The sequence below is a fragment of the Ictalurus furcatus genome, chromosome 26 (assembly GCF_023375685.1).
Source record: "Ictalurus furcatus strain D&B chromosome 26, Billie_1.0, whole genome shotgun sequence".
Lineage (NCBI taxonomy): Eukaryota > Metazoa > Chordata > Actinopteri > Siluriformes > Ictaluridae > Ictalurus > Ictalurus furcatus.
Genome location: NC_071280.1, coordinates 5900395 through 5919209, shown reverse-complemented (window position 1 = coordinate 5919209; position 18815 = coordinate 5900395). Strand labels below are relative to the sequence as shown.

Below are 18815 nucleotides of genomic sequence, written 5' to 3'. Positions count from 1 at the left end.
CGTGAATGAATATCCATTATCGGTAGATTTCCAAATGGCCTCTGGGCTGTGAACCATCGAATGACACTTCATTGAACCAATAGGAGCTTCCATGTCCTGTCCATAGCCTTCAAAATCCAATGAAAGTCTGTGCTGAAGAGAAGAGCCTTCCCTCGTTCCTTTGTGAATAGCGCGAGCCTATTGCCGCCGATTGCGTCGTTGACTGGCCCATCGTATAGCCAGTGAAATTTTGAAAAGAATGATATCTTGCTTCATGGGTGAGTTTCTACACTTCAATTTAAAAGTCCCTGCATAAAGCTGTGTAACCAGTGGCACAAAAGTGTGCAAAGGTTTCAGTTATGAATATACATATAAATCTTAGTTTTGTAGGTTGCTGGATATGTGATATGATAATTATAAGAAAAATTAAGAGTAGCAGCATTTTTATCTTGGGTATGTGTACACGGTTAACAAGGGCCCTTTGGAGTCTCCAAAATGTTTTGGTAAAAATGTTTGGTAAAAACGCATGGACGTGCCCTTAGATAAACCTGTGTAAAATATTAATTTTCTTTGCTATCGTTATCAAATTTGAACTTGGACTAGGAAAGGCTTCATGCTGTGGTCCATTGGGGTTTTCCAGCTAATAGCTCCCAGCTGTAGTCATCTGCAGGCATCTGTATGCACACAAAAAAAAATCAGGCAGGAATAAAACCCCTTCTATTCCAGTGTGTTCAAACTTAATACCTGTAGCACTTAAAACGATGCACTATACATACACTGTGACATGAATCTTAAAACTGCTCCACACAGAAAGACACACATAAAGACTGCTGTAACACAGAACAGTGTCTGTATCTGTAATATCATGACAACATGGACAGTTTTATATAATCATGACTATTCAGCCACTCATACACAATTGTATGTGATTAACATTTCTCTATTTCTCTAGTATCGATTATTGGAGTTGTACGTTTTATTATTGGGGGCCAAACACCAAAGTTGCTTAGGGAATCTATTGTGTGTTAGGCGCCAAGCAAGTAGTGCATGGAACCCTGTTGGGCACAATACTTCAGGTCATGCCGTCATATCACCGAGGAAAGCATTATTTTCATATAACCACACGGTCTCTCGTGTTATTCCTTAAATAGGTTACACATAATATCCCATATTTGTCCTACAAACACCCTATTCTACTTTCAGAGCTGCATATTGGTGTTAATTGATTAAAAATGTTTAAAAGTTAATAAACTAATTAAGGCCCTTCCGAAGCTCACAAGCATGCTGATATAGTGGCCTGTAGTGATTTTGAGTTCGACACCCCTGGTTTATACGGTAATCCAGGCACTGTTTTAAAATTCTGTGCATGCATAGAGTGAGGTTTAGAGTAGGGATGGACGATGTAGACTGACAGCTATGATCACAATATTTTATGGAATTTTTTTTACAGTAACGATATATATGACTATATGAAAATAGTAACATTCAGCACTACTTTTTGCCCTCAAGTCACATCGCCATATAGTCTTGAGAGCTGTGCGAACTCAAACATTGATCCGAAAAAGTCCAATTTAATCCTAACCATTATCAAATACTAAACTATACCAAATAAGTAGGCTGAAATTCCAGTGAAAATGCAAAAACGATTATTCATTGATTTTATGCAGAAAAGGCAATAACCCAATAGAGAGGTGCATGTCATTTTGTAGCGGAACCCGGAAGTTAGCATCACACCGGTTCCCTCGACAAAAACCCAATAGGATTTTCACATAGACTTTTGGATTATTGCAAAAAAAATAAGTTCTGTGATCAACAAAAGTTTACAATACTAACACGTTTTGTCCATCAAGAATCATTTTCACAAACGAACACAACTTTTATGAAGTTTGAAGCCTAAATACAGTCGGCAGAAATAAACAGCTAACCCTATGCTATAAACGAACTACACCACGGTCGCTCGACTTCAACGTCACCATCACCGAGCTTCCGACAACTTCTCCAAACTGGATTTAAAAACTTTTTCCATAATACAGATTTACTCTGTGGATGAATCTTCATCCACGTTTTTGGAGGGAATTGTGCACAGCATACCTGCACCAGTTTATCTGCAAAGACTTTTCCCGTTCGGCGTGATTTACGTTTAATGTCCTCGACAATGTGTGTAGTCCGATTTAGCAACTCCATCATATTCATGTAATCATGGGCAGTCAAAATCGTAATTGCGATCGATATTCGATTAATTGTGCAGCCCTAGTCAGATATGCAGAATATGATGGAAAAGTAAAGAATGTGCCGGACCTGGAGGATTTTTCTGAAGAACATTGGGCAGTTTAACTGCTCAGGACAAACAAGGGACTCGTGAACAACTCTCACAAAACATAAACACAGTCGCTGATCATCCAGGTAACGACACGCAGTATTAATAATCAAGGGTGTGTAAACTTTTGAACAGGGTCATATTTTTTTTTTTTTTTTTTTAAATAAATTCAGCTATTATCTTGTCTTGTGGACTATATGTAAACATCTGTTATGTGAAATAGCTTCTTCAGGACAGAACTAAATAAAAACAACACAGGATTTTTATCATCCCTCTTATTTTGTTACCATTATTAACATTTAGTAGATTCTGCAAGGGGTATAAAAACTTTTTGGCGCATCTGTATATGTGTGCAGTAAAAAGAAATTTCCGTCGTAGAAACTGCTTGCTGTTCTCCTTTTTTTTGAGCGACTGTTCTAACCCTGTGTTCTAAATTCATCTAATCAGTTTATATGTGTCTAGTATCAGTAGCTGGTTGGAGTCGTAATATAACGGGGTTTTTTACAGTTTTCTATTTTGCCGCACTTCAGTGACTTTTCAGCGAGTGTGTTTGGAGAAGTTGTTTTACTACCTCTAAATCGGTTTGTTCTCCTTTTGGTGGCACATTTAAAAACATGTAGTCTTACAGTAGTTTGCCATTCTGTTTGTGCATTGTTGACTAATAAATACTGTTTAGCCCAGGTTAGCCCATGCATATGTCCACCCCTTGCTATACTTATCCATGCAGCAGTCCTTATTAACTCTCACTTTCATTACTTTCACAGAGGTCGAACTGGGAAGATTCGAACCCTATCTTTAAAAACAGGAATAATCTCTCTCTGCAAAGCTCACCTTGAAGACAAATACAGATGTAAGTTATTTTATCTCGGGTTAATATTGGTTTAATGCACACTGATTAACGAGTAAGAGAGATGTTTAAATGTGCAAATTAAATATTTTTTCCCGATAGTTTCAGCTATACTTTGCAACTGTGCTCTGTAGGTCGCTTTGTTATTCTGCTGATCTGTTTAGAATCGCAAGCTAACAAGCAGTTATTGGTCGAAATATTAATAAATGCAGTTATTGTAAAGGCAGATCTCGCGCAATGATTTACAGACAACAGACGCCATTTTTGCATCGTAGTATTTATTTTGCTACAAGTATGTCTCACTCATTTTGCACTGCTGTTTTCACTAGTTCTGTTTAGACAGGTGGCTAGTGCCACAGGTTTCTGTGACCAGCGCCGTCTTGGCCTTCTGCTGCATGATTCAATCCAGATCCCCAGGCAGCTGGGTGAGGTGGCATCATTTGGAGGAAGCAACATTGAACCTAGTGTGCGCAGCTGTTTTCAGTTTGTAAGTCGGTGGAGGCTTTTTCATCGTTTTAATTTGTAAATAAATATTCAAAAATGCTGTTGTATGGATGATGTCACATTCCTCGCATAAAATGGACATTAATGCTACTAGGCAGAGGAATCCATTAAGCATTGATTTTTATTTTTTTTTAATGTGCTGGTAATTGTTAGATATTCAATTCTAATGCCTTGTAATAACATTATAATCACTTATAATGCAACATATTGGTGCCGTTGTTAATTCTGTCAAATCCATATACACTTAGTTTGTGCACTTCTTTTAACACAAGACACTGCGCAACGTCACACCGGTCTCAATACATGACCAAGTTTATGCTGGCAAGCAAAATTCTCTTAGATGGTGTAAGAAAAAAACCATTGATCTTTTCTTTCCTAAAGGCAAATAACAAGCCAGAGCTAGAAGCTTCTGTCTTCTTAGACTGGATGCGTTTGGAGCCCCAGTCGATGGTCTGGCTCCCTGTACTTCACCGTGTTTCAGCAGCAGAGACAGCCAAGCACCAGGCCAAATGCAACATCTGCAAGGAATGTCCCATTATTGGCTTCAGGTATTTATTTCTTAAAAATAAACATGTTGCAGTTTGTCACCAGATTTGTTAGTAGGGATGTGAGATTATTATTTTAAAAAAAATTTCAAGACGTTTGATGGCATTAGATGCCATCAGAAATTTAGCTCCACCCAGGAGTACCAAATAACTCTAATGACTTGAGTTATCCTGTATGATCAGTTATCCTTCTGCAAAGCAGCCGCCATTGAAAATAAGAGTCCTCAGTTAATACTGAATCCTACCCATCCTCACCTGGGCAACACCGGATAGTATGAGTATAAATCTTTTCTCTTCTAACATTGTGTACTTTAGAGTCCAGCACTGCTAAGTGTGTTAAAATTAGCTGGAGTATGAGAATCTGATTTCTTTAGAGTTTTAAGCGCGTCTGTCAATATGTCGTGCTGAAATGTATGTTTTGGCTATTGCAAATGTACCCAAAAGCTATGGAATGCCATTTGAGGCCAATATTCAGTGCATAAATATAACCGTTAATTAAAAGTATGATTTTTTTTGTGGATAAAATTATGAACTATGCTTACTTAAAGTAATCTGTAAGAGTAGCTCATTTTCTTTCCTGGAGAGCACATCAAATTAACAAAAAACCTTGACACAATTTTATGAATTCAGCGATTCAAAAAACCAAATTAAATGTAGGATTAAATGTGTATCCTGTGTTGTGTGGAAAAAGGTTCTCTGGCCTGATGAGACCGTAATTTCACTTTTTGACCATGGCACAAAGCACTGCATTTGGCAGAAATCCAATACCCTGAGGATGGCATCGCCACGTTGAAGCTTAGTGATGGTCGGTTTGAGGGCAAAATGGGTGGAGCCAAATACAGGGCAATACTTGAGAAAGAAAAATCGAAATATCAAAAGCGCAAAGCTGACAACTTGTCTGCTTTTTTGCCACCTTTTTTTATTTAATGACATACCCGAAAACTAAACACTTATTATTCAGACATTTTTACAATGAAGGTCAATTTCTTAACACCAATTGAGAGAAAACACTAAAAAAAAAATTTAAAAAATTGTGAAAATGTATTCTAATTAGGTATTAAGAGTTCCAGGTTCAGAAACTTCATAAAAATTATTATTATTTTTTTTTATTAGATGTTTAGAGGAATTCTCTGTAATTGAATTTGTTTTTTGTAAAAACATTTGTGTTGTCAACCGTCTAAGCTACGGGTGCATCTCAAAAAATTTGAATATGGTGGAGAAGGTTATATCTTCTGTAATTTAATTCAAAAAGTGGAACTTTCATATATGCTAGATTCATTACACATAAAGTGAAATATTTCAAGCCCTTTTTTTTGTTTGTTTGTTTGTTTTAGTCTTGATGATTACAGCTCATGGAAATCAAAAAATCCTGTATCTCAGGAATTTAACAAATGTCACCAACTCTGTCAAGTTTTGTGTTGATAGTACAAAGAAATCAAAAGTTACATTGTTTTTGCACCATGATGTTACAGGAAAAACAAAACATAACCCTTTGTTGAGATCGTCTGCGAATTTTGTCAGTGATACACTGACGTAATATGATGACGAGGGACAGTATGACTTTTGTTTTGCCTTAAATTGACGTACTATTTTTCATCGAATAAATATAATTATTTCATCGTTTGTTTTAATAGCAGTATTCTTACTGAGCTTGTAAAACCCATCGAACATAAATATTACTCAGTTAACACTTAAATGATATGAGACTGAAGCCTATGCAAACTCGGACCAGTAATCTAGCTTTCAACAGAGGTTTGATGTAAAAACCTTTTCAGAAAGAAAATCCATCCGGTGTCTGGTTCTATGTAGAACCTTCCCCCAGAGGAACGAATCAACAAACCGTTTAGGGTGCAGCCCTGGGTGCTATGAATCCTGACTAAGTATTATTAGTAAAAAAAAAAATCTGTTATATCGGATCAAACTTTCCATTAACTAGATAAAACTATCTATATGGCTGCCTTTTAAAGGGTAAATCCACCTTTAATTTCCGCTAATACCTGCAGATTTGAAAAATAGGAGATGGCTCGTAAGCAAGGTGTAGTGTGTGAAGACTGTGGAAGGGTGAGCCAGAGAGTGGGACATATTGTGTGTAATGTCTACAAACATATATCCGCATATTTAGTTGATGTATGTCCTGAAATTAAAAGAAAAAGCTTACTCTGTTTATCCTATTGAGTGGATAAATACATTGCCAACCAAGACACTGGCTCAAACAAAAGCTCAGGTGTTATTGGAATCTGTTGCTTTGACTATGTGCCACTGACAAGCCTGTTTTGGATCAGTGAAAGAGCAAGGTCTCCTTGAAAAAATATACAGAGAACTAGGTTATAAGAACAAAGGGGGAACTATTCAAAAAGCACATGATGGTCAGATGTCCACAATCTTTTGGCCATGTGGTGTACTTTGGTACCTGATTCCTCCAACGCCTTCATTAGTTTCTTTTGTTGTTTTCTTGGTGTTCAGTTGAACCTTTCACATTCTGGCCCTTAAATACATCAAGCGTGCTCCCAATGAACTCCTAATGCTCAAAATTGGCCAATCAGAATCTTCTAAAAGTCATCATACCAGTTTCTGGAATCATTCCGACTGTTTAAAGAGACAGTCAGCTTGGTTTATGTAAAACTTTGACGCACTGGAATTCTGATAGGGTGAATTAAAGCTAAAATAAATCGGTATTGAGTTGATTGTTTTAAAATGACCTCTGATGTGAACAAGGAAGATGCCCGAATTTCCTTGCCGGAGATGAACTGTCTTTAGCCTGGGTGTCTGTAGCCTGTAGGAGCTGAAAACTATGATTCGATCGTTAAACACTCCTTGGTTAATATAATATATCTATGATTGAAGTAATGACCCGATACGACCAAACTACACTCATGAATATAACGTTTTACGGTGATTTAAAAGTATCTTGTGTTCATTTACTTCTAATTTCTCAAAGTATAGTTGTTCTGTTGTATTTGTTTGTTTCAGAGATGACGACAAACTTGTCATGCCTGCTGTTTTGTTTCTAATGTTATGTAATCTATTCTCAGGTTTATAACGCAGGTATACCACCCAGTGGGTTGTAAAAATATACTTTATGAATATATGCTCTATGTTCGTTCAACAGTAAATTAGATTCAACTGTTTAGGAGCTTCTGCGGCCATTTTTTAAAATTCAGTGCGGGTTACCATCATGACATTTTGACGTTCTAATTTATCTTACCTTTTTTGCAGGTACAGAAGCTTAAAGCACTTTAACTATGACATCTGCCAAAGCTGCTTCTTTTCTGGCAGAGTGGCTAAGGGTCATAAAATGCAATATCCCATGGTTGAGTATTGCACCCCGGTACGTTTGGCCATGCTACTCTTCCATTCGTTAATGTGTGTATGTGTAAACAATCTGGACAGGTATCTGGATATTGTCTGCCTGTAGTCAATGCATACCAATACAATAATAACGAAATCAGCTAGTAGGTCATTTACACTCACTGGTCACTTTACTAGGAACACCCTTCTAATAATACTGGGTAAGATCCCCCATGCTCTTAGAACAGCTTCAATTGTTCATGGCATGGATCCCACAAGTTATTGGAAACATTCATTTGAGTTTCTGTTCATGTTGAAATAAATCCATCACATAATTGCTGCAGATTTGTCAGCTGTACAGTCATGCTATGAATCTTATGTTTCATCACATTCCAAAGTTGTTCAGTCAGATTGAGGTATGATGACCGGGGAGGCCATTAAAGTACACTGAACTACCCGGGTATTCTCCTCGGATCTCCGCCATCAACAGGCCATTTCCATCCGCAGAACTGCCGCTCACAGGATGTTTATGTTGTTGTTGTCGATTGATTGTGGTTTTGTAAACTCTAGAGACCGTTGTGTCTAAAAATCCCAGGAGATCAGCAGTTTCTAAATATATACGATGTTATGCACTGGGCTGCTGCCATATGATTGACAGGTTGTATAATTGCACAAATGAGCAAGTGTACAGGTGTTCCTAATTAAGTGGGCCAGTGAGTGTGTATACTGGATGTCACATTGTGTTTCAGATTAATAACAGATATGTCAGAACAAATGTGCTTGACAGGGCGCTCATGGGAGGTGGAGGTTTATATAACATTCAGAAAGGGAATCGTTCTGAATAATTTTTGTGTAATTTTGAAGATATAACTAAACAATTAATGTCTTTGTCTTCATTTTGTATCTCATCTGATTATAACTATATTGTGTATGTAGAATATCAAGGTATAGTGTATACAGTGCCCTCCATTAATATTGGCACCCTTGGTAAATATGAGCAAAGAAGGCTGTGAAAGTTCGTCTTTATTGTTTAATATTTTGATCTTTTGTTTAAAAAAAAATTCACGAAAATACTGTGATGGATATCAAACAATTGCAAACACAACACAGGTTTATATGAAAAAAAAATCTTTGTTAAATATAGGTGTGCAACAATTATTGGCACCCTTATGAATTCATATGAGAAAAATATATTTAAAGTATATCCCCGTTGATATTTTACGTTCTTTTAGTACACCTGGGCGACTAGGAAGAGGAAATTGTTCAACCGTGACTTCCTGTTTCACAGGGGTGTAAATATGAGTTAACACATCCTCTCTTAGTCGTTCGTAACAATATCAACAGATATTATATGAAAATCTGACTGCCAGGTTAGATCTTCCAGCAGGACATTGATCCAAAACATACATCAAAATCAACACAAAGATGGCTTACTGACTACTAGAAATCCTGAGGAGTGAACTGAGGAGGAGAGTCCACCAGCGTTGTATGGTCTCCAATCCCTCGCCATGTATTCTCCAACCTCATCAGGCATTATAGCAGAAGACTCAGAGCTGTTATCTTGGCAAAGGGAGCTAGCACAAAGTATTGACTAAAAGGGTGCCAATAATTGTTGCACACCTATATTTAACAAAGAGATTTTTTTTTTTTTTTGGATAAATCAGTGTTGTGTTTGCAATTGTATATCCATGAGAGCAGGGTATTTCTGTGATCCTTTTTTTAAACAAAAGATCAAAAGGTTAAACAATAAAGACCGTTTTTTTTCACAGTCTTATTTGCTCATATTTTACTAAGGGTGCCAATATTAGTAGGCACATGCCCAGTTATCGTGTTGGAGTAATTTATAATTATGTTTATTGATCATTTTTATTTGTGTGTCTCATAGACAACCTCTGGTGAAGATGTAAGAGATTTTGCCAAGGTGCTAAAGAACAAGTTCAGGACAAAACGTTATTTTGCCAAACACCCCCGCATGGGCTACCTCCCTGTGCAGACCATCCTGGAGGGAGATAACATGGAGACGTGAGCGATATTTCCAACTGCATTTCATCATGACCACAAGTTTGCATTGCTTGAGTGGAACCTGTTATAAAATTGACTACCTTTTGTTAATCTAATACTTGTTGTTGTTTATTTTTATGGTGGTGGTTTTTTTTTTTTTTTTTTTTTTTTTTTTTTATAAAGAAGAGCGAGGAGGGGAATACTTCGTCTGTATTTTGTGCTGTTAGGACTCTCTGGGAAATAATTGTGTATTTGTGTTATCGGGGAGTGTTTTAGATTTGTCTGACGCACCTGTTATAACAGAGATGCAATACAGCGCCTTCCACTAATATTGGCACCCTTGGTAAATATGAGCAAGGAAGGCTGTGAAAAATTGTCTTTACTGTTTAAGCTTTTGATCTGTTGTTAAAAAAAATTCACAAAAATATTCGGCTCTCCTGGATATCAAACAATTACTGGCACCCTTTTAGTCAATATTTTGTGCTACCTCCCTTTGCCAACATCGGGTCTGAGTCTTCTCCTATAATGCCTGATGAGGTTGGAGAATACATGGCAAGGGATCTGAGACAATTCCTCCATACAGAATCTCTCCAGATCCGTCATATGTATGCCAAAAAGCTCTATTTTTGTTTAATCTGACCATAGAACCTGGTTGCATTTGAAATTCCAGTAGTGTCTGTAAAACTGAAGACGCTTGAGTTTGTTTTTGGATGAGAGTAGAAGCTTTTTTCTTGAAACCCTTCCAAACAACTTGTGGTGATGTAGGTGACTTCGGATTGTAGTTTTGGAGACTTTCTGACCCCAAGACGCAACTAACTTCTGCAGTTCTCCAGCTGTGATCCTTGGAGATTTTTTTTGGCCACTCGAACCGTCCTCTTCACAGTGCGTTGAGACGATATAGACACACGTCCAATTCCAGGTTGATTCATAACATTTCCAGTTGACTGGAACTTCTTAATTATTTCCCTGATGGTGGAAATGGGCATTTTCAATGCTTGTGCTATTTTCTTATAGACACTTCCCATGTTGTGAAGCTCAACAACCTTTTGCCGCACATCACAGCTATATTCCTTGGTATTACTCAATTCAATTCAATTTTATTTGTATAGCGCTTTTTACAATAGACATTGTCTCAAAGCAGCTTTACAGAAATATCAACACGGTATACAGATATTAAAGGTGCGAATTTGTCCCAACTGAGCAAGCCACTGAGTGGCGACGGTGGCAAGGAAAAACTCCCTAAGATGTTTTAAGAGGAAGAAACCTTGGGAGGAACCAGACTCAGAAGGGAACCCATCCTCATCTGGGTAACAACAGATAATGTGAAAAGTTCATTATTGACTTATATGAAGTCTGTATGGCCTTAGAAGCAGCCGTAGTCCAGCAGTCTGGAATTGGAGTAGATTAGAGCTCCATCCAGAGGCAGGACATCCGAAACGGATCAGGCAGGTCCGGAAATCAGAAAGGATCAGGATCTCTAGTATCTCCATAAAATCGTGTGTGGCTCGGCAGAAGGAGAGAGGGAGAGAAAAGATTATTAGGACTGGGAATTAGCATAATAGAAAGTCTAGTCAGGGTAGGCTTGAGTAAACAAATACGTTTTAAGCCTAGACTTAAACACTGTGACTGTGTCTGAGTCCCAAACACTAATTGGAAGTCTGTTCCATAACTGTGGGGCTCTATAAGCGAAAGCTCTTCCCCCTGCTGTACCCATTGTGATGAATGACTAAGGGAATTTGGCCTGCGTGTTACCTCATATTTATACCCCTGTGAAACAGGAAGTCATGGTTGAACAATTTTGTGTTCCGAGTCACCCAGGTGTACTAAAGGAATGTAAAATATCAATGGGAATATACTTCAAATATATTTTTCTCATATGAATTCATAGGGGTGTCAGTAATTGTTGCACACCTATATTGAACTAATTTTTTTTATTATTATTAACCTGTGTTGTGTTTGCAATTGTTTGATATCCATGAGAGCAGAGTATTTTTGTGAATTTTGTTATCAAAAGGTTAAACAATAAAGACAGTTTTTCACAGCATTCTTTGCTCATATTTACCAAAGGTGAAAATATTAGCGGAGGGCACTGTAGATAAGTACTAATGGGATTGTGAGTTTTTTGTTGTCTTTTATTCTTTTGGAGCTAAGCAACCAGCCATTAAGAATGAAGCACTTTCACAGGAAAGGTTACCACCCCCACCTTTCCTGGCATTAAAATGGTATTTTCTTTGTGGTTATGTAGAGCCTTGGTTTAACTAGTCATAACTTAAGAGAAGTGCTGTGCCAGACAGAATGTAATTTTCCATTTATATGTTTGAAATTAAGTTTACAATATTTTAATATTTATTTCAATTGAGATTCTGAATTCCTCAAAAAATTGCACCTCTCCACTGTTTATGTAGCAAAAGGTTTATGTAGACGAAATTTGATAATGCTTGTTAACAAACCCAGTTTATGAGAGGGAATAATTGTGTAACAAAGTTGTGAAAATCATGAGCTTTTATAGTTTTTCTCGGGGGGGGGGGGGGACACTTCCGCTGAAGTCTCCCACTGAACCCACTGAATGTCCACATGTGCCAGACATGTCCCTTCCCCCCCGCCCCCAGCAAATACCATCAATTTCCTCAGCATCTGGACCAAAGTGAACTTAAACTTCTGCGACGAGTGATCCGCACGTTGGCATTCTTCACGCAATTGAGCCACTGCGGGGTGCATGGTCCAAACAGACGACACCCCGATAAGTATTGGAGCATGAGAATCTTCACCTTTGGGAAGATAGAAGTATTACTGCTATCTCTAGCTTTTTCACCAATTTATCCAGAATCACTTTTTTATGAAAATTGCAACTTGGCAACCTCTGCCCTCTGGAACAATGAGAGATGATCTCCACCTGGGTCCGTTTTCCCATCCAAAATGCCTCAATTGGGAGCACCTATTATAGAGCTGTTGTTTCCTCTCAGAAGCCTGGAGCAAATGCTCCTGGTATAAGTGAGCAGTGTTGAATTAATTTTCACTGTTCGTTTACCCATCCTTCCAGTTTTTCTTCATTCAAGTCCAACACAGCCTCTGACTCATCCGTTTGCGGATTTGTGCAGATAGTTGTTTTTTACAATAGCTTGTACGGTTTGTGTGTAGTGTATAGGGATATTCAGATGGGTCATACCAGTTATTTTTCTGGACTTTGTCTTAGACTGCATGTTTCCGAGCCAGTGAAGGTTACAGCGTCTTTTACCTTCTATAAAATGGCCTGTAAAAATAACCCCAGCTTAAACTAATCCTCTGCGAATGCACACTCTGTATTATTATTATTATTATTATTTTTTAGGTAGCCGATTCATTCTCAACATTTTGTCCAGTCGCCAAATGCTACTTTGACAAAGGGACATTTATTGTAAACTTCCCAAACGGAATGATTATGTACCATTTGCAGCACCATGTTCTGTGTGAAGCACAAGGCTGCTGTGATTGGTCGTCAACGCGATAATGATGAAGACACGACCATCTCGGCAATTTCTATAGAAATCGCATAACTGGTGTGAATCGACGATAAATATTTTTACTTTACAGCCATATGTCCTAAAACTAATCCTGTCCGAATTGGGCTTTGGTCAGTTAGGATCTCTTTGGAGATCCCAACTCAGGAGATTACTCTAAACAGTACTTCTGGGTGGGACGGTTAGGATTAACCGCAATCTTGCTATGATTTTTACCCATATATTCTAGTGAGAGGTACCATAGGATAAATGTATATATCCCTGTGAATAAATGGTAAATGGGCTACACTTATATAGTGCCTTTTAACCTTAGAGGTTCTACAAAGCACTTTAGACGGGATACTGTTTGATTACTTCCAGCATGCCTGTTACTTTCATTGATGGCAGAGAGTTTGGTATCAGGCCTCCAGACTAACTTTTTTAAGAACCGTTCCAGAACCGTCCTGAAATTTTGTCAGCTGTCCCGAACTGAAAATTGACTGTCCAAATATAAAATTTCTTTTATTTACAATGGTTAGATTGTTTTATTGGTTTAATTTCTTGTACTGCTATCAAATCAGCAAAAATAAAATCAGATGCTTTTGGATTATCCTGATTATACTTTAATATACAGTGCCCTCCACTAATATTGGCACCCTCGGTAAATCTGAGCAAAGAAGGCTGTGAAAAATTGTTGATTGAAAATGCCCATTTCCACCATCAGGGCAATAATTAAGAAGTTCCAGTCAACTGGAAATGTTACGAATCAACCTGGAGTTAGACGCGTGTCTATATCGTTTCAACGCACTGTGAAGAGAATGGTTTGAGTGGCCAAAACATATGGATCACAGCTGGAGAATTGCAGAAGTTAGTTGTGGCTTTGGGTTAGAAAGTCTCCAAAACTACAATCCGAAGTCACCTACATCACCACAAGTTGTTTGGAAGGGTTTCAAGAAAAAAGCCTCTACTCTCATCCAAAAACAAACTCGAGCGTCTTCAGTGTGTCAGACACTACTGGAACTTCAAATGGGATCGGGTTCTATGGTCAGATGAAACCAAAATAGAGATTTTTGGCAGTAAACACCAGAGGTAGTTTTGGTGCACACAGAGAGGTAGCCGTATGGAAGAGTACCTCACGCCCAGGGTTAAATATGGTGACGGCTCTTTAATGTTTTGGGGCTGTTTTTCTGCCAGAGGACCTGAACATTTTGTTAGGATACATGGCATCATGGACTATCAAATATCAACAGATATTAAATGAAAACCTGACTGCCTCTGCCAGAAAGCTTCAAATGGTGGAAGGATCTGGAGAGATTCTGTATGGAGGAATGGTCTCGGATCCCTTGCCATGTATTCTCCAACCTCATCAGGCATTATAGGAGAAGACTGTTATCCTGGCACAAAGTATTGGCTAAAAGGGTGCCAATAATTGTTGCACACCTATATTTAACAAAGATTTTTTGATGAACCTGTGTTGTTTGACATCCATGAGAGCAGAGTATTTTTGTGATTTTTATTTTTATATTTTAACAATCAAAATGTTAAACAATAAAGAGAATTTTTCACAGCCTTCTTTGCTCATACTAGTGGAGGCTACTGTGCTACAGTAAAAGCACTCCACATACTCAGCATGTGTGGTTTCACACAGGCACTCTCTCTCTCTCTCGCGCACGCTCTTCTCTTAAATACTTTTTTAATTTACTTACTTTTTTGAAATCTCAATTTTATGAGGTCTTTAATACACTACGTTTATATTTTGCGTTGTGCCAATGTATGAAATAGCCTGATCTTTTCTCTCAGCTTTGAATATGCTGTTACTGCTGTGTAATAGCCGCCAGCTCTTTTCTGAGGAAAGTCGCTTAAGCTCAAAAAGTCTCTACACGGTGCCATAGACTTTACAAATTAAAAAATTGTTTCCATAATTTGCATGCAGTTTATACATCATGGTCATTGGCATATCGAAGAAAAAATTAGGGGACATGAAGAAGGAAGATTTTCACTTAGAATATAGTAAAATAGAACAGAATATTGTTTTTAATCACAATAGAAAGATAGAATAACATATTTCTTATTTATCATTTATGGCTCAAATAATATTTTTAATGAAAAGAAATCATCTTTGTTCATGCAAACTAAATTTTATGCATTTCGAATATACTATACTTTCTATCAAGGATGCAGACACTGGTAGCAGTGACAGTGATCAGTGACTGGTTATTGGAAAACAGTGGAAATCAGTGACTAGTCATTGGAAAACAGTGGAAATCAGTGATTGGTCATTGGGAGCAGTGGAAATCAGTGATTGGTCATTGGACAACAGTGGAAATCAGTGACTGGTCATTGGAAAACAGTGGAAATCAGTGATTGGTTATTGGGAGCAGTGGAAATCAGTGATTGGTCATTGGAAAACAGTGGAAATCAGTGATTGGTTATTGGGAGCAGTGGAAATCAGTGATTGGTCACTGGGAGCAGTGGTGATCAGTGATTTTTGATGTAAGCGCAGCCAGGCAACACACTGGAGTCAAGCAATCCTGCTCTCTCAACTCATCTATCAACAGCTGTGATGTGAGCTGGAGAGCCATATTAAGTGCAGGACAGTTGCTACATTCTGCCCAAAGAGTCGCTAGATTACTCTATAGGCTCTTTTTTAAATTCGAATCACTTAAGGTGTCTTAGAAGTTGCCAAAACTATAGACACAGTCTCAAAGTTGGCAACGCTATGCCACACACTCCCATTTTACAACCAGCGAGTCTTAGCTTGACCACATCGGGATTTGATCAGGAAATAGTCAATACCAGTTCGCTAATATTACAGTTATGGCTATTATAGTACTGTATTTTTGTTCACATTTGTTACCTCACTAATATTTTCCTTTTGAACTGTTGGCACAACTGTTGACGTCCTCTTCGGGTTTTATTAGAAATTGCTGCATTGCAGTATGTCTGCTCAGCTTACACACTCCCATGGGTGCCTTGGGAATCGGAGGAGAGCGTGGAATTTGAATCTCCACAGCTGACTAGCATAGCAGTCCAACAACCACTGCTTAGAAGTAGTCACTTTTTGCAGCACCACAATCTAACATTCATTAATTTGCTATTGTACATATTTTAAGTGTAAATGTACACAACATTATCATCCCGAAAGCATCCCAAAACAGATTTCTCATTGTCCTGTACACAGTTTTTACTGTTCCCGGGACAGTGGTATGGCATTAGTGCGGTGCCTTGTGGTATGATCTTTCTGAGTAGTCTTGGGGCTGCTCAGCTCTTTGTTCAACAGTGTGTCTGTGCTTGCTTTGCATGGTGCTTGTGGTGGTCTGTGAATCCGTGGTGTGGGATTCCGAGCAGTGGTGCCTGGTGAAGGATGGCAGCTTTTGGGGAACTCCGTATCCACCCTGGATCTGGAGAGTGCCATGGGGCCTCAACGATCCGGAGCACCTGAATCATTTCTATCAAGTGGCCCTCCACTTGGAAATGTCCCGGTTCTCGACAGCCCTAATAGACACTACTTTTGCTCCCGGCATCCACATCTGGCTCCCCTCCCAGCACTTGTGGAGGAAAGGTACATCCGGGGCTGCTGCAGACATGTGATCCTCTTCCAATTTGCCAAAATCTAGGCCTCCATCAAAAATAGATGATCAGAAAAGAACTCAGAGAGGCCACCAGAAACCAAATAGCAACTTTGAAAGACCCACAGGATTTTATGCAGGGGGAAACATGTGCAACACGCAACTTCGTCAAAGGTATTGCACGCATTTGACCTGTATGGGAAGCTGACAAGAAGAATGCTATTTCACAATAAAGTCCCATTTGACATGTCATATGAGGTTTGCAGAAAAACACCTGAAGGATCCTGCAACAAATTGACAAGCTTTTGTGGTCAGATGAAACCAAAAATTTTGGCATGAATGCCAGCATGACCCACCATCAAAACACCACCATCCTGACTGTGAAGCAGCATAATGTTGTGGGAATGTTTCTTATCTGCAGGGACTGGGGAACTTGTCATGGTTGAGGATGGGTGGAGTCAAGTACAGGGAGATACTGGGGAAGACCCTGGTAAAATCTGCAAAATGTTTGAAAATGGGTCAGAAATTCATTTTCCAGCAGCACCGTGACCCCAAGTATAAAGTCAAAGCTACCATGGAGTGGTTTGCTAGGAACAAGGTGGATGTTCTGGAGTAGCCTAGTCAAACCCTTGACCTAAATCCAATTCAAAATGTATGAAATGACTTGAAGGTTGCTGTTCTTCACTGAAAACTGACTAAGCTCTCTCAGCCTGAAGTGTTCTGCAAATGAGGAGTGTGGGAAGATCTCCAAATCCAAGTATGCCAACCTTGTAGTTGCCAAAATGCTGCCAAAGGTGGCTTTACCAAGTATTGGCTTTGGGGGCATATACTTCCACAAAAAATATCCTAATTTTTTATCAATTAAATACTCTTAAATTTTAAAATTAAAGTGTATTCATTGCATTCATTTGGAGTGTTGTGTTCTTTGGATGAGGGGAAACAAGCCCCATGTAAATCCCTGAAGCTCAACGATATTACAGGTTTGATTAATAACAATACATTCTTATAGCAAATGCATTATTTTAGGTTTTTACATCTATTTAAATGCCACTTTAGAAAGTGGCAACCTTTTCTGTGAAAGTGCAGAATGGTTGTCCCTCCAGTTGTTTAGCCATGCCTTCGCTGTCTGTGCCTTTGTTTTGGTTTATGGTCTGTGTGTTTTGATTCTCAGCTTCCTGGGGGTGGGGCAGATGGTTGTTTCATTAATGGGCAGGCATGGTGGTGCAGTAGGTTGCATTGCTGCCTCACACCTCCAGGGTACCTGGTTTGGTCCTGAGCTCAGGTTACTGTCTGTGCTGAGTTTTGCATGTTCTCCACGCATGGATTTTTCTCTAGGTTCTCCACAAGTTGCGAAGTAGCATTGGACTCAGCCAAACTACAATAGACTTAATTTGTCATTATTATGAAATAAATTATTAAACTATTCTGCCATTTATGAAGTAATGCAATTACTAAACACATCATAACAGAATTGTGTGTGTGTGTGTGTGTGTGTGTGTGCACTCTGACTTGTTTTGCAGCCCTGTTACTCTGATCAACTTCTGGCCTGTTGACCACCCGTGAGTATTCTTGTTACCTATATTCGTTTTAGTACTGGCAGTATTCAAATGACTCACAAAAATAACTATGGAGCTAAACTAAAGTTACCAAAGCAAATCATATCAAATAAAAGCCATCTCAAATGGATAGGGATGCAGACATATACAGTCCCCTCTGAAAGTATTGGAACGGCAAGGCCAATTAATTTGTTTTTTTTTTTGCTACACACTGAAGACCTCTGGGTTTGATATCAGATGATGATTATGAGATGATAGATCAGAATTTCAGCTTTCATTGCCTGATATTTACATTTAGACATGTTAAACAACTTAAACTATGGGACCATTGATGGCAGACCACCCAATCTGTAGGTGAGCAAAAGTATTGGTGCACATAATCTTAATGTAGATAACACTTAATATTTGGTTGCATATCCCTTGCTTTCAATAACTGCCTCAAGCCAGTGACCCACTGACATCACCAGACTCTTGCATTCTTCTTTTGTGATCCTTCTTCAGGCTTGAACTGCAGTTTCTTTCAATTGTTGTTGGTTTTGCGTGGTTTCTCCCTTCAGTCTCATCTTTATGAGGTGAAATGCATGCTCACTTGGGTTAAGATCTGGTGATTTACTTGGCCAGTCTAGAACCTGACACTTTCTTCCCCTTTGCTGTGTTGGCAATGTGTTTTGGGTCATTGTCTTGCTGCTTAATGAAGTTCCTCTCAGTTAGATTGGATGCATTTCTCTTTAAA

General features: G+C 38.6%; 1 protein-coding gene across 13 annotated transcripts in view; it reads left to right on the top strand.

Moving 5' to 3' along the window:
* The window catches only part of dmd (dystrophin), a 252578-nt gene that overhangs the window by 191777 nt on the left and 41986 nt on the right, over positions 1–18815 (top strand). For all 13 annotated transcript variants that reach the window (XR_008384779.1, XM_053615384.1, XM_053615383.1 and 10 more), the window contains 6 exons: positions 3061–3146; positions 3473–3630; positions 4029–4195; positions 7409–7520; positions 9366–9502; positions 18047–18085. Coding sequence is in view for 12 of the 13 variants with exons in the window: in XM_053615384.1 (XP_053471359.1) it covers positions 3061–3146; positions 3473–3630; positions 4029–4195; positions 7409–7520; positions 9366–9502; positions 18047–18085 (699 nt within the window). In the remaining variant the exon portion in view is untranslated. The remainder of the gene's footprint in view (positions 1–3060; positions 3147–3472; positions 3631–4028; positions 4196–7408; positions 7521–9365; positions 9503–18046; positions 18086–18815) is intronic.